General features: G+C 49.2%; 1 protein-coding gene across 3 annotated transcripts in view; it reads left to right on the forward strand.

Moving 5' to 3' along the window:
* The window catches only part of C8H8orf76 (chromosome 8 C8orf76 homolog), a 69,096-nt gene that overhangs the window by 14,526 nt on the left and 37,890 nt on the right, over positions 1–16,680 (forward strand). The window contains exons 3-6 of one of the 3 annotated variants that reach the window (XM_075612911.1): positions 714–857; positions 1,764–2,245; positions 2,397–2,529; positions 15,573–15,721. In XM_075612911.1, the coding sequence (XP_075469026.1) occupies positions 714–857; positions 1,764–2,245; positions 2,397–2,529; positions 15,573–15,632 (819 nt within the window). In that variant the 3' untranslated portion in view covers positions 15,633–15,721. Of the gene's footprint in view, positions 1–713; positions 858–1,763; positions 2,246–2,396; positions 2,530–15,572; positions 15,722–16,680 lie in introns of those variants that run through there. The other 2 variants (XM_075612910.1, XM_075612909.1) reach the window with 2 other exon arrangements.

A 16,680-nucleotide genomic window follows, 5' to 3' on the forward strand; every position in this document is an offset into this window, starting at 1 on the left:
GCTGTAGAGCCATCCAGTCCATCTTCACCTCCTTATCCTCTAATGTGCTCCATCGTATTCTTAAACCTTATGCATTGATGATATGTGGGACGTAAGCTAAACATTGATACATTTTGCAAGATTCGGTTCCATGCTTTTTTATTTTTTATCCAGTCCTGTTTTTGAATAAAATTTCAGTGTAAACCTTAAATTCCTATTGAAGTTAACGCCGAATCGTGTGCCCTAACTCGCATCGGCGCTTAATGAATCTGCCCTTTTGTATTTAGGAAACCAGAACAAGAAATTCATGAATGCTTTTTTCATTAAGAAATAGTTCAATACCAAGAGTGAAATAAAGTCTCCTGAATAAAGTGCTGTTATTTGACAGGATTCCCTTTCATTTCAATAATTCAGCCCCAAGAATAACACCACCAACTAAAACCTTCTGGTCTCTTTTCAAAAGTACCTAAAATGTGTGAGTGAAAAAATATAATTGAGGAGGAGATATTTTGTTGTTGTCAAAGGCTGCTGCTCTACCCACAAAACTGTCCACTCAATTGTCCCCATCCCATTGTGCTCATTTACTTATAAACCTCTAGAGCTGCATAGTTACCATTAACGTGATCAACTTCTAGAGTTATATAGTTACTATAATGTCTAGTTTCTATGATGAGCGTATTTCATTGAATTAGAGTGACTTTTAAAACTTGCTTAATGTTGTGCTTATGTTACAGAAAGCTCTCTGTGAGTTTAACACAGGTTTTCTACTGTTGCCACCATCCAATACAGCTATGAGAAGAGATGTCCTGGAAAGTCGCTCACGCTGTCTACTTCACTTGGGAAGACACACTGAAGCTTTGGAGATTGTGGCAATTCTGGTAAACTCTGTTTTTTAGAATTGTTTTAACGACGGGGGACCCCAGTGCATTCTTTGTTGGTCACTATGACACAGAACCAACAGCCCAGATCTGAAACCACTTTTTTAATCTGAACATGCGGCAGTTCCAAAATAAATAACTGGTGTGACCGCGACATTTGGCAATCTATTGTTTTATTTCAGCTTGGAAACAAAAATAATATTGACGTTGGCAAATATTTACATTTACTGTTTCACACTCACTTGTAATTACCTCCAATATAGCCGTCCCAACGCTGATTTTTACATACTTAGGAAAAATAAAATAATCCTGTTGTAGACCTCCTATAAATAAAATATAAATGAATTTGCATTGGTCATAAGAGACTAGTGTTTTTCATTGGTTACCACAAACTGCTGGTTAAAGCTGCAATCCCACATACTCATTTCCTCCTCGCCCTCCTCCCCTTTCCTCTTCCATACATCGGAACCAAGTGTCTCCTGTAGCTGAACTGCGCCGTTTCCAGTTCTGGGGCCCCACGGTTCCCGAGATCCTTACCGGTAAAGTTACGAGGTTTTAATGCGCCTCCAGGGGAAACAGTGTGGCTGTTAAATCTCGGCCCAATCTGAAGCTGCAACATCATTCGTTGCGGCTTCCTATTGGAAGGCCATTTAAATCCCCTTTAACATCAATGAAGTAACACCAGTAACTTCACCGGTATCTCGGAAGCTGGGTGGTCTCTGAAGTGTAAAAGAGTGTGGGTCTGCTCCCGAGGACCCCCTGGTTCCAATCTTGAAAAAATGTAAGTTGGGGGAATTCTGCTACAGGGATTTGTTAACAGAAATCACTGGCACACAGGTTGTTAGAACACCATTAATAAATCAAACACTGAATCATGTGACAGCATATTTGTCTTTCTCATTTCAGAAGAAAGGAGTATCCAACACAGATCACTTGACTTGTGCCCTGAACCTCCAATTAACTATTTACAGCCGTTTGGGGAACTTGCTAAAAGCCATATCCTGTCTACAGCAGCTGATTTCTTTACACCCATGTAATCCCTGGATCTGGAAAAGGCTTGCTGAATCCTACATGGGGCTATCTCTTGCGGCCCCTGGTGTTCTCACCTGCAGGACTTCATCAGAAGGTCTTAACAGTTTTAATTTGGGTATAGAAAGCCTGTTAGTAAATGAGTACACCTCCACCACTGACCGAGAAAAACACAGGGGAGAACCGTGCTGTTTAAATCACTTTGTCAAAAGCAAGGACACATTCAGCTGCAGTGATCATACAGCACAACAGGGAATCGTTCGAAGAACTGCAGAGGAATCTGATAAACCCTTGTTAGAGAAATGTACTAAAAGAGAAGAGCTATTGATGAATGCATGTGCATCTTTCTTTAGAGCAAGGTAATAGTTTATTTAATTATATAATAGCGAAGGCGACAGCAACCAATTGTGAAATTGTATGTTTGTCATTTTGATGCTAAAGTTGTGATTGACAAAAGCACTTTGGGAATTAATCAATTTTTGGAGTTTCATCAGCCTTTTCTGTTTTTAGGCTTCTACTGCAGCTTGTACAACACCAACAGGCATCGTTTGTATTGGAGAATAATTTAAAGGCTCAAGAGGACATTGAGGAACAGTTGAACATTTTTGGATTAAAAGAACAAACCCAAATGCTGATGACTGAGGTGAGTTTGTTTTTGCTGCACATGGCAGCTTTTCTTTCTGAAGACCATTTTGGCATTGTCAGGACGTAGTTACATAGTAGATGAGGTTGAAAAAAGACTTCCGTCCATCAAGTTCAACCTATGCTTAATTTAGACAACAGATACTTTATCCTATATCTATACTTATTGATCCAGAGGAAGGCAAACAAAAAACCCCATTAAGGGGAAAAATTAATTCCTTCCTGATTCCAAGAATTGGCAATCGGATTAATCCCTGGATCAACATCCTTCCCATGTATACTCATTTGGTATATCCCTGTTTACCTTTCCCATCTAAAAAGATGTCCAACCTTTTTTTGAACAAATCTATTGTATCTGCCATCACAGTCTCCATGGTTAATGAATTCCACATTTTATCTGCTCTTACTGTAAAGAAACGTTTCCTTTGTTGCTGGTGAAATTTCCTTTCCTCCAACCTTAAAGTATGGCCCTGAGTCCTTTGTACTGCCCGTGGGTTAAGTAGTTCTTTTGAAAGCTCCTTGTACTGTCCCTGAATATATTTGTATATAGTTATCATATCCCCTCTTAGACGCCTCTTTTCTAATGCAAATAAATCTAATTTAGCTAGCCTCTCCTCATAAGTTAGAACTTTAATACTGAAACTGTGACTTGGCTAAGAACTGATATTTAGAAGTCACTCTTCCATTATACAATGGCAGTTTATAATATAATTTCTGATAGAATAGATTGCAAAGCACGACAATGATACCGAAACATAAAAATATAAATTGATCCCTGGCCCACCTTTCTCCTGTTTTTTTGTTGATGCTGATAATTGAGACTGACTCCCATGTTAAAGCTTCATATAGTAACGGCTCTGCTTCTTTGCACACGTTAACGGTGTGATGCATTAACAATACAGCAATATTTATCGCAAGAACTACCACAGCTTAATTGAAAACAATGGTAATGTGTGCGTTTTGTCTTGAACACATGCTTTTACAGCATTACTTCTTGCGTTTACGGATAATGACGTCTACCAAAATATTATAATACGAACTTGAATGGCCAAAAACAGGGCTTACCATTTGAATCTTGATGAATGATGACTTCTCCCTGCTACTCTGTTTTTCACAGAGGTCCAGTTTCTGTCGACTTTATTTGGTAGACGCCGTATAAAGAGGCATATGGCTAAACCCCCCCCCCCCCCCAACAGATTAGTTCTGATTAGTGGTGGAAGGAGGAAAATGTTTCTCTCCACATTCTATATGGTTCAGGCAGAGTACTTGGTCCGCATCCAGACTGGAGCTGCCATTTAAGTCACTTTGGCCTTATACATTTATAGTACAAAAAATAAATAAATGGGCACAAGTTATTGATATTATGCTAGTTATATTAGAAAGAAAAGCAAGCCTTCAGCTATTTTGCAAAACAAACAACAATAATACCCACTACAAGCGCTAACCTACATCAAAGTGAACGTGATATACACAAATAAGTGCGTGATAGTCACCACTTAGGTGGTGGTGAATGAAGCTGCCAAGGGGACTAATAAAACAGACAATTCCAAACCTGTTAACAAAAAGTGCAAATACAAAATAAGAGTTCCCGGCGCTAGAATTAATGTCCAAGATACCGTAATCCAAATGAAACAGTCTCAGATGGGGGCTTCCTGGGATTAGTAGAAGGAATGTAGACAAAGTTCCAGATAGGTGATAAGTCCCTTAACGATGTCCACAGTGATTCTGTAGAGACATAAAGGAAACACACCAATTGCGCAGTATGCAACAGCTCCTGCCCCTAGCCAGAACAATGGACATACAAACCCCACTTACAAGATACTAGCTTGTGCATACAGGGGAGAGAATCTGTACTTGTGTCCTCACTTCACCACGATAGTTCACGGATCCCACGTGACCGGCCGCGGTGATTCTTCCTTCCATACGGTGATTCGCACTCACAGGGAAAGCGGATACAGCATACCAATGCAGGAAGGGAAAGTTGATACAGATGGTGTAATACGTAATACACTTTATTTAAAAACTAAAAACACAAACTACCCACACTTACAATAAATTGGGGGATAGTACAGTGACTCACGAATGCCGTCCGCAACTTGTCAACAGCTTGATACGCACTTGGAGCGGCCTACTGGATATCAGTGCCCGCAGCTCACGAACCGGTGACGTCAAAGGTGTGGCGGTGCAGGGCGCTCTCGCAGCGTCAGGTTGACTATGGTGGCTGGACCGGCTCAAAACACTAAGCTCCTCCTCCCTACGCGTTTCGTGACTCTGCGTCACTTCCTCAGGGGATGGGGGAGCTTAGTGGGAGCAGGGTTTAAATACCGATCAAGTTAAACAGCCATCCCACAAAGGGGAGGTATAAGGATAATGCAAACAGCTGGCAATGTTGACAAATAGCAGCGATCCATCTAAGGAAAGCTGCTGGGATCAAACTAAGTCACTCATTGCAACCTTAAAAACTGTGTGCCATAAAAAAGATACAAGTATAATAAAATAAATACATCTATAATGAAACATATGCAATTAAATAACGGAAAATGATACAACATATACCAAAATATTAGCAAACTCTAAGGTTCTTTTAAAAATGCTGCCAAATCGAATTCAATGTTAAGACCTAGGGGAGACAGAGTTTTTAGTGCATATATCCAGTAGCTTTCGCGTCTGGATACTAAATTCAATCTGTCTCCCCCACGCCAACTGCCCTTGGGATTATCAATGCCCATACAGATCAGGCCTTCCGGATTCTGATTGTTTTAATCGAAAATGGTTTGAGACACTATGGGTCTCAAGGCCCCTCTTGATGTTATATATATGCTCAGCGAAACGTCGCTTGAGGGGCCTTCCAGTACGGCCCACATATTGTAACCCACACGGGCATTGTAACAAGTATACACAGATATTCGTTTTGCAGTTAATAAATGTCTCAATATCAAAGCTTACTCCAGTGACATTAGATTTGAATGATTTACTTTTTATACTATATTTACACCCAATACAGTTGTGACATATATAATATCCCTTCAGGTCATTAAGCCATGTAACATGGCGATCCCTAAGACTATCAATAGGGCAGCTTGGAGAAAGGGAGGACTTTAGATTTCTAGCCCTTCTATAAACAATTTTAGGTCTATCAGGGAGACAGGTTTTCAAAATTGGATCTCTTTGGAGAATACCCCAATGCTTATTTAATGTCTTAGATATAACAGGAGCCAACCCACTGTATTGGGTAATGAAGAAGGGAAATGTTCCTTGATCTTTAACACAGCCTTGTACATTGGCTTTCTTTGAAATTAAAGTGGCTCTATCTATTTTGTTAACCTCTGAGATAGCCAAATCTAATTCACAACCCCTGTATTCCCGATCTAGAAATTTTTCTTTAAGATCCTTGACCTGCTGCTGATAGACTAAATCATCCGAACAATTTCTCTTGATTCGTAAAGCTTGACCTTTGGGGATATTTTGGAGCCACTTGGGGTGATGGTGGATAGATGCCAATAGGTATTGGCATCCACTTCTTTATGATATGTCCTGGTATGGATGGTATTATCCACTATATAAAGGGAAAGGTCAAGGAAGTTAATGGTGGACTTATTCTGATTAAATGTAGATTTTAAGTTACACGTATTGGTGTTAAGATAGTCCTGGAACTTTTCAAGTTCATCCAATGACCCCCTCCAGACACACAGCACATCGTCGATATATCTTTTCCAGAGCACCAGGTTTGCACCAAATGGGTTGGCGGACCAGATATGGTCCTCCTCCCAGATGGACATGAACAAGTTCGCATAACTAGGTGCAAACCTGGTGCCCATGGCAGTGTTGCATGTCTGGAGGTAGAACTCACGGTCATAACTAAAGTAGTTGTGGGTCAAAATAAATTTGATCCCATCTACGATGAACTGTCTCAGATTATCATCCACCCCAACATCTTTCTCAAGGACTCTCCTAATAGCATCTAGTCCCATCTGGTGATCAATCACCGTATACAATGAGACTACATCGCATGTGACCCAACAGAAGTCACCCTTCCAGGTAAGATCTTGTATTAGGGTTAGCACATGCGAGGTGTCTCTCAAATAAGATGGGACCTGAACAACATAAGGCTGAAGGAGATAATCCAAAAACTGGGAGAGATTGGATGTGAGCGAACGTATCCCCGATATTATTGGTCGACCGGGGGGTCTCTCAAGGTTCTTATGGATCTTCGGGATGAAATAGAACACCGGAATTCTAGGTTGTTCTATGGTTAAGAACTCCAGTTCCCGTGTTGTTATAATCTCATACCGAAGACCCTGATTCTAGAGGGCCATCATTTCTTCTTTAAAGGGGTTAGTTGGGTTGGCGTCTAACTTTAGGTAAGTGGTGTTATCACCTAATATTCTAAGTGACTCCTCTTTACAATATGAAGAGTTCATCACTACCACACCTCCCCCTTTGTCGGCCGCCTTAATAACTATGTTTTTATTACACTCAAGGGATTTCACAGCTTCTTTCTCCTCCTGACTTAGATTTTGCCTATGGCATTTAAAATCCGTACTTGCTGTTTCCAGATCTGAAATTACCATCTCGGCAAAAGTGTCCACAAAACTACCTTTCATTCCTTTAGGGTTAAAGGTAGATGATTTTTTGAAGGGTGTGAGTGGAGATTTTGTCACTGCGTTGACAAGGCTCGGTGTATCAACCGCTCGACTCACCGCATCCTTCATAAAATATTTTTTAAGGGTGATCTTTCTTAAAAATCTATGGACATCAACAAAGGTATTAAACATATTTGGTCCATTGACTGGAGCAAAATTGAGACCCCGTGATAGAACATCTAGTTCAATTTTTTAAGGGGAGTGCTGCTGATTCTAAAAACATTGCTATTTACCAATCTCTCCCTTGATCTAGCCTTTCTCTTTCTCTTCCTTGTCGCTCCTCTCTTCCCTCTGAATCTTCCATTCTTGACCTTTTCCCTTCTATGTTCTGTCTGCCTAATTGGGTCCTAGGACCTCTCCACCTTTCCTGCAGTGGTGCCCGACCTGGACGATGATCTAAAAAATAATTTTGTCTTTGATTAGACTCATAATGGCCTCCATGGGGTCTATCAACTGGGGATCTATCTCTATAGTGATGCTCTATGGGTTGGGGTTCATCTACGTGACCCTTGGTCTCCCTTGAATTGACTCTATCTCGTCTGGTGGATTTCTTTTTAGTTTTATTTTGGTGTGTGTTGGAATTTGTATCCTGTTTGGGGAATACCTCTCCCTTTGCATCCACTAATTTACCATCAGATTTTTAACTTTTAGTAGAGTCAATTCTATCCCTAGAGAGACCTGATGATTGTAAAACCTCCTGTCTATCCTTATCTATTTCACTAATTGTGATAGTTTTTTCTGTTTTCCAATTCCTTTGTTTATTCTCATCGTAATCCCGTTTGTCTCTCATAAACTTTTTATGTTTATTGAGTTTAACCTCCTTTTCTGTTTTGTCTATTCTTGGAGTCACTTTTTCTTCCAAGGTTTTATATTCAGGTAATTCTATAAAGGGTTCCAATTGTTCCTTAATTAAATTGATTTCCCTATCTAGAATTTCCAATGTGACAGCTCCACGTTTAAGTAGTAGTTGTATAAGATCTACTGAACATGTATTTAGTATAAAATTCCATTCTTTTAAAAAACCTTCATCTTCAGAATCTGATGTTGGAGGTTTTAGAACTCTAAGACCTCTAGGTATCCTTTTATGCTCCAGATATTTTTTGAGTGCTATGGTTTCCCAGGTTTTCCTCATTTCTTGTGTTAACAATTTTTCTAATTTGGAAAACTGTGCATCAAGGCTATCTTGCTCAGGATCCATGGGATCATTAGTGTCATTGAAAAGACCTTCTATATTCAGTACTCTCAATGATCTACTAGTGAAAAGTGACATATTGTGAAATGTGATTTGCTGCTGTGGGGGTGACGGAACAAAAAACTTAACAAACAACAATAATACCCACTACAAGCACTAACCTACATCAAAGTGAACGTGATATACACAAATAACATTTCACAATATGTCACTTTTCACTAGTAGATCATTGAGAGGGCTGAATATAGAAGGTCTTTTCAATGACACTAATGATCCTATGGATCCTGAGCAAGATAGCCTTGATGCACAGTTTTCCAAATTAGAAAAATTGTTAACACAAGAAATGAGGCAAACCTGGGAAACCATAGCACTCAAAAAATATCTGGAGCATAAAAGGATACCTAGAGGTCTTAGAGTTCTAAAACCTCCAACATCAGATTCTGAAGATGAAGGTTTTTTAAAAGAATGGAATTTTATACTAAACTAGCTGAGAGACCAGGCGTTGCCCGGGATGTAATGTTCCCGTTCTCCTCTCTCTCCTCCCCCCTCTCTCTGTTTGTCCCCCATTCACATCAATCCAGTCCCCCCCCCCTCCCTCCTTTACAGCTTCATGTAGCGTGTGTGCGTCAGTCACTGTGTGTTTGCGCGCGCGTCAGTGAGTCTGAGGCAGAAACACAAACACACACAGACTGAATGACGCACACACAGTCAGTGTGTGCGTGTGTGTGGGCCTCAGTCAGTGTGTGCGTGCATGCGTCAGTCAGGGTTTGTGTGCGCGTCAGTCAGTGTGTGCGTGCGCGTGCGGCAGTCAGTGTGTGTGTGGGGGGTGTGTGTGTGCGCGCGTCAGTCGTGTGTGTTGTGTCAGTCGGTGTGTGTGTGTCAGTCGGTGTGTGTGTGTCAGTCGGTGTGTGTGTGTCAGTCGGTGTGTGTGTGTGTCAGTCGGTGTGTGTGTGTCAGTCGGTGTGTGTGTGTCAGTCGGTGTGTGTGTCAGTCAGTGTGTGTGTCAGTCAGTGTGTGTGTCAGTCAGTGTGTGTGTCAGTCAGTGTGTGTGTCAGTCAGTGTGTGTGTCAGTCAGTGTGTGTGTCAGTCAGTGTGTGTGTCAGTCCAGTGTGTGTGTCAGTCAGTGTGTGTGTGTGTGTGTGTGTGTGCGGGCGTCAGTTAGTGTGTGTGTGTGTGAGCCAGTGTGTGTGTGTGTGGAGCCAGTGTGTCTGTGAGTCAGTGTGTGTGTGTCAGTCAGTGTGTGTGTGTCAGTCAGTGTGTGTGTGTCAGTCAGTGTGTGTGCGCGCGTCAGTTAGTGTGCGTGTGTGTGTGCGTCAGTCAGCGTGTGTGTATGTCAGTAAGTTGTGTGTGTCAGTCAGTGTGTGGGAGGTGATGTGAGTGGAGAGGGGAGGGGAGCACCAGGGAGGGGAGTCAGGGGAGGGGAGGCGAGTCAGCGGCGGGGAGGGGAGGTGGGTTAGCGCCAGGGAGGTGAATGAGCGGCGGGGAGGGAGGTGAGTGTGATGGGGGTGTAGGAGGTGTGTGTGTGTGTATACCCGGCGTTGGCCGGAGGCAGTGAGGGGGGGCGTGAAAGGCAGGGGGAGTGAGCGCCGATGGAGCACATTAGAGGATAAGGAGGTGAAGATGGACTGGATGGCTCTACAGGCCACTGCTTTACAAATGGCCAAAACCGGTTGGCGTGTTAATACAAACCGTAATTGTACTGACTAAATTTTGACTGTTTATGTTGAACTAGCTGAGAGACCCGGCGTTGCCCGGGATGTAATGTTCCCGCTCCCCTCTCTCTCCTCTCTCCTCCCCCCTCTCTCTGTTTGTCCCCCATTCACATCAATCCAGTCCCCCCCCTCCCTCCTTTACAGCTTCATGCAGCTGTGTGTGTGCGTCAGTCACTGTGTGTGCGCGCACGCGCGTCAGTGAGTCTGATGCAGAAACAAAAACACACACAGACTGACTGACGCACACACAGTAAGTGTGTGCGCCTCAGTCAGTGTGTGCGTGCGCGTCAGTCAGTGTTTGCGTGCGCGTCAGTCAGTGTTTGTGTGCGTCAGTCGGTGTGTGTGCGTCAGTCGGTGTGTGTGCGTCAGTCGGTGTGTGTGCGTCAGTCGGTGTGTGTGCGTCAGTCGGTGTGTGTGCGTCAGTCGGTGTGTGTGCGTCAGTCGGTGTGTGTGCGTCAGTCGGTGTGTGTTCGTCAGTCGGTGTGTGTGCGTCAGTCGGTGTGTGTGCGTCAGTAGTCGTGTGTGTGCGTCAGCGCCGGGGAGGGAGGTGAGTGGAACGCCGGGGAGGTGATGTGAGTGGAGCACCGGGGAGGGGAGCACCAGGGAGGGGAGTGGAGTCAGCGACGGGGAAGGTCGGTGTGTGTGCGTCAGTCGGTGTGTGTGCGTCAGTCGGTGTGTGTGCGTCAGTCGGTGTGTGTGCGTCAGTCGGTGTGCGTGTGTCAGCGCCGGGGAGGGAGGTGAGTGGAACGCCGGGGAGGTGATGTGAGTGGAGCACCGGGGAGGGGAGCACCGGGGAGGGGAGTGGAGTCAGCGCCGGGGAAGGGAGGTGAGTGAGCGGCAGGGAGGTGAGTGAGCGGCGGGGAGGGGAGGTGAGTGAGCGGCGGGGAGCTGAGTGAGGGCCGGGGAGGGGAGGTGAGTCAGCGCCGGGGAGGGAGGTGAGTGGAGCGCCGGGAGGTGATGTGAGTGGAGCGCCGGGGAGGGGAGCACCGGGGAGGGGAGCCAGGGGAGGGGAGGCAGGGGAGGGGAGGTGAGTTAGCGGCGGGGAGGGAAATGAGCGGCGGGGAGGGAGGTGAGTGTGATGGGGGGGCAGGAGGTGTGTGTGTGTGTATACCCGGCGTTGGCCGGAGGCAGGGAGGGGGGGCGTGAAAGGCAGGGGGAGTGAGCGCCGGGGAGGGGAGGTGAGTCAGCGCCGGGGAGGGGGTGAGTGTGATGGGGGGGTAGGAGGTGTGTGTGTGTATACCCGGCGTTGGCCGGAGGCAGGAGGGGGGGCGTGAAAGGCAGGGGGAGTGAGCGCTGGGGAGGGGAGGTGAGTCAGCGCCGGAGAGGGAGGTGAGTGTGATGGGGGGGAGGAGAGGTGTGTGTATACCCGGCGTTGCCCGGAGGCAGGGGGGGGGGGGCGTCAAAGGCAGGGGGGGGGAGCGTCAAGGGCAGGGGGGGGCGTCAAAGGGAGGGGGGGGGGCGTCAAAGGGAGGGGGGGGGCGTCAAAGGGAGGGGGGGGGCGTCAAAGGGAGGGGGGGGGCGTCAAAGGCAGGGGGGGCGTCAAAGGGAGGGGAGGATGGCGTCAAAGGCAGGGGGGGCGTCAAAGGCAGGGGGGGGGCGCCTCAAAGGCATGGATTCCTCCCCCTGCATTTCCTCACCTAGCAGCATTAAGTCCCTGCCGCCCTCCTCCTGCTCCTCGGGGATGTTGAGCCGTAGAGAGCATGCTCTGGGAGGTGGGGGGGTAGGTGGGGGGGGGGGGAGAAGTGGGGGGTGGGGAAGTGGGGGAGCGACACACGCGACACCTACCTGTACTTCCGGGCGCCGCCATCTTCTCACTGGGCGCCGCGAGGGAGGAAGGGGGTCCTTCCGGGCGCCGCCATCTGTTCCAGTTGGAGCGGCGGCGGGGAGGGAGAGAGTTGAGTTGTAGCTGCGAGGTTGAGAGAGACCTGGCGTTGGCCGTGAGTAAAATTTCCCGCTCCCTTCTCTCTCCCTCTTTCTCCGTGTTCCCCAGAGGAGAGGGACGAACAGTGGACAGGAGGTGGGGGATGAACAGTGGACAGGAGGGGGTGGGGACGGACAGTGGACAGGAGGGGGGGACGGACAGTGGACAGGATGGGGGGACAGTGGACAGGAGGGACGGACAGTGGACAGGAGGGGGGGGGCAGGAGGGGGGGGACGGACAGTGGACAGGAGGGACGGACAGTGGACAGGAGGGACGGACAGTGGACAGGAGGGACGGGCAATGGATAGGAGGGGGTGGTGGACAGGAGGGGGGGCAGTGGACAGGAGAGGGGTGGAGGTGGACAGGAGGGGGGGGAGGTGGACAGGAGGGGGAGCGGTGGACAGGAGGGGGCAGTGGACAAGAGGGGGGCAGTGGACAGGAAGGGGGGGCAGTGGACAGGAGGGGGGGCAGTGGACAGGAGAGGGGGGGGTGGACAGGAGGGGGGAGGTGGACAGGAGGGGGGGGCGGTGGACAGGAAGGGGGGGCAGTGGACAGGAAGGGGGGGCAGTGGACAGGAGGGGGGCAGTGGACAGGAGGGGGCAGTGGACAGGAGGGGGGGTGGACAGGAGGGGGGGCAGTGGACAGGAGGGGGGGGAGGTGGACAGGAGGGGGGGAGGTGGAAAGGAGGGGGGGGCGGTGGACAGGAGGGGGCAGTGGACAGGAGGGGGGCAGTGGACAGGAAGGGGGGGCAGTGGAGAGGGGGGGGAGGTGGACAGGAGGGTAGGGAGGTGGACAGGAGGGGGGGGGGAGGTGGACAGGATGGGGGGGCAGTGGACAGGAGGGGGGGGCAGTGGACAGGAGGGGGGGCAGTGGACAGGAGGGGGGGGCAGTGGACAGGAGGGGGGGCAGTGGACAGGAGGGTGGGGCAGTGGACAGGAGGGTGGGGCAGTGGACAGGAGGGGGGGGCAGTGGACAGGAGGGGGGAGGCAGTGGACAGGAGGGGGGAGGCAGTGGACAGGAGGGGGGAGGCAGTGGACAGGAGGGGGGAGGCAGTGGACAGGAGGGGGGGGGCAGTGGACAGGAGGGGGGGGGGCAGTGGACAGGAGGGGGGGGGGCAGTGGACAGGAGGGGGGGGGCAGTGGACAGGAGGGGGGGGCAGTGGACAGGAGGGGGGGGCAGTGGACAGGAGGGGGGGGCAGTGGACAGGAGTTGGAGGCAGTGGACAGGAGGGGGGGCAGTGGACAGGAGGGGGGGGGCAGTGGACAGGAGGGGGGGGGCAGTGGACAGGAGGGGGGGGCAGTGGACAGGAGGGTGGGGCAGTGGACAGGAGGGTGGGGCAGTGGACAGGAGGGTGGGGCAGTGGACAGGAGGGTGGGGCAGTGGACAGGAGGGTGGGGCAGTGGACAGGAGGGGGGGGCAGTGGACAGGAGTGGGGGCAGTGGACAGGAGGGGGGGCAGTGGACAGGAGGGGGGGCAGTGGACAGGAGTGGGGGCAGTGGACAGGAGTGGGGGCAGTGGACAGGAGTGGGGGGCAGTGGACAGGAGTGGGGGGCAGTGGACAGGAGTGGGGGGCAGTGGACAGGAGTGGGGGGCAGTGGACAGGAGGGGGGGGGGCAGTGGACAGGAGGGGGGGGGCAGTGGACAGGAGGGGGGGGGGCAGTGGACAGGAGGGGGGGGGCAGTGGACAGGAGGGGGGGGCAGTGGACAGGAGGGGGGGGCAGTGGACAGTGACACACACACACACACACACGTCTCAGTTGATGCGCCCTTTCTCACTTCCGTTTGGCGCCGGAGGTGGGGAGCGACACCTACCTGTACTTCCGGCCGCCGCCATCTTCTGACTCGGCGCCGCGAGGGAGGAAGGGGGTCCGCCATCTTACGCGCCGCGTGGCAGCTGCCTGTTCCCCGCCGGGGGGGGGGGAGGTGATTTGGAGCGGGGAGAGGTGATTTGTAGCGGGGAGGGGGAGAGGTGATTTGGAGCGGGGGGGAGGGGGGGAGAGGTGATTTGGAGCGGGGAGGGGGAGAGGTGATTTGGAGCGGGGAGGGGGAGAGGTGATTTGGAGCGGGGAGGGGGGAGAGGTGATTTGGAGCGGGGTGGGGGGAGAGGTGATTTGGAGCGGGGAGGGGGGAGAGGTGATTTGGAGCGGGGAGGGGGAGAGGTGAGTTTGAGCGCCGCTGGGGAGGGGGGAGGGGGAGAGGTGATTTGGAGCGGGGAGGGGGAGAGGTGATTTGGAGCGGGGAGGGGGAGAGGTGATTTGGAGCGCGGAGGGGGAGAGGTGATTTGGAGCGGGGAGGGGGATAGGTGATGCCGCTGGGGAGGGGGAGAGGTGAGTTGGAGCGCCGCTGGGGAGGGGGAGAGGTGATGCCGCTGGGGAGGGGGAGAGGTGATTTGGAGCGGGGAGGGGGGAGAGGTGATTTGGAGCGGGGAGGGGTGATTTGAAGCGGGGAGAGGTGATTTGGAGCGGGGAGGGGGATAGGTGATGCCGCTGGGGAGGGGGAGAGGTGAGTTGGAGCGCCGCTGGGGAGGGGGAGAGGTGATTTGGAGCGGGGAGGGGGAGAGGTGATGCCGCTGGGGAGGGGGGAGAGGTGATTTGGAGCGGGGAGGGGGAGAGGTGATTTGGAGCGGGAGGGGGAGAGGTGATGCCGCTGGGGAGAGGTGAGTTGGAGCGCCGCTGGGGAGGGGGAGAGGTGATTTGGAGCGGGGAGGGGGGAGAGGTGATGCCGCTGGGGAGGGGTGATTTGGAGCGGGGAGGGGGAGAGGTGATTTGGGGGGTGTGTGTGTGTGTGTGTGTGTGTGTGTGTGTGTGTGTGTGTGTGTGTGTGTGTGTGTGTGTGTCTGGCGAGCGGCGAGCCGAGGGGGAAGAGAGTGGCAGTTGGGTGACGTCACACACAGCAATCTGATTGGCCAGAGGCTGAGGACCAAGCAGATTCACCGCAGATAGCACTAACCTCACTAACCATTCGATTTTATATATTAAGATACATGTTCAGTAGATCTTATACAACTACTACTTAAACGTGGAGCTGTCACATTGGAAATTCTAGATAGGGAAATCAATTTAATTAAGGAACAATTGGAACCCTTTATAGAATTACCTGAATATAAAACCTTGGAAGAAAAAGTGACTCCAAGAATAGACAAAACAGAAAAGGAGGTTAAACTCAATAAACATAAAAAGTTTATGAGAGACAAACGGGATTACGATGAGAATAAACAAAGGAATTGGAAAACAGAAAAAACTATCACAATTAGTGAAATAGATAAGGATAGACAGGAGGTTTTACAATCATCAGGTCTCTCTAGGGATAGAATTGACTCTACTAAAAGTTAAAAATCTGATGGTAAATTAGTGGATGCAAAGGGAGAGGTATTCCCCAAACAGGATACAAATTCCAACACACACCAAAATAAAACTAAAAAGAAATCCACCAGACGAGATAGAGTCAATTCAAGGGAGACCAAGGGTCACGTAGATGAACCCCAACCCATAGAGCATCACTATAGAGATAGATCCCCAGTTGATAGACCCCATGGAGGCCATTATGAGTCTAATCAAAGACAAAATTATTTTTTAGATCATCGTCCAGGTCGGGCACCACTGCAGGAAAGGTGGAGAGGTCCTAGGACCCAATTAGGCAGACAGAACATAGAAGGGAAAAGGTCAAGAATGGAAGATTCAGAGGGAAGAGAGGAGCGACAAGGAAGAGAAAGAGAAAGGCTAGATCAAGGGAGAGATTGGTAAATAGCAATGTTTTTAGAATCAGCAGCACTCCCCTTAAAAAATTGAACTAGATGTTCTATCACGGGGTCTCAATTTTGCTCCAGTCAATGGACCAAATATGTTTAATACCTTTGTTGATGTCCATAGATTTTTAAGAAAGATCACCCTTAAAAAATATTTTATGAAGGATGCGGTGAGTCGAGCGGTTGATACACCGAGCCTTGTCAACGCAGTGACAAAATCTCCACTCACACCCTTCAAAAAATCATCTACCTTTAACCCTAAAGGAATGAAAGGTAGTTTTGTGGACACTTTTGCCGAGATGGTAATTTCAGATCTGGAAACAGCAAGTACGGATTTTAAATGCCATAGGCAAAATCTAAGTCAGGAGGAGAAAGAAGCTGTGAAATCCCTTGAGTGTAATAAAAACATAGTTATTAAGGCGGCCGACAAAGGGGGAGGTGTGGTAGTGATGAACTCTTCATATTGTAAAGAGGAGTCACTTAGAATATTAGGTGATAACACCACTTACCTAAAGTTAGACGCCAACCCAACTAACCCCTTTAAAGAAGAAATGATGGCCCTCTAGAATCAGGGTCTTCGGTATGAGATTATAACAACACGGGAACTGGAGTTCTTAACCATAGAACAACCTAGAATTCCGGTGTTCTATTTCATCCCGAAGATCCATAAGAACCTTGAGAGACCCCCCGGTCGACCAATAATATCGGGGATACGTTCGCTCACATCCAATCTCTCCCAGTTTTTGGATTATCTCCTTCAGCCTTATGTTGTTCAGGTCCCATCTTATTTGAGAGACACCTCGCATGTGCTAACCCTAATACAAGATCTTACCTGGAAGGGTGACTTCTGTTGGGTCACATGCGATGTAGTCTCATTGTATACGGTGATTGATCACCAGATGGGACTAGATGCTATTAGGAGAGTCCTTGAGAAAGATG

Source organism: Ascaphus truei, chromosome 8, assembly GCF_040206685.1.
Source record: "Ascaphus truei isolate aAscTru1 chromosome 8, aAscTru1.hap1, whole genome shotgun sequence".
Classification (NCBI taxonomy): domain Eukaryota; kingdom Metazoa; phylum Chordata; class Amphibia; order Anura; family Ascaphidae; genus Ascaphus; species Ascaphus truei.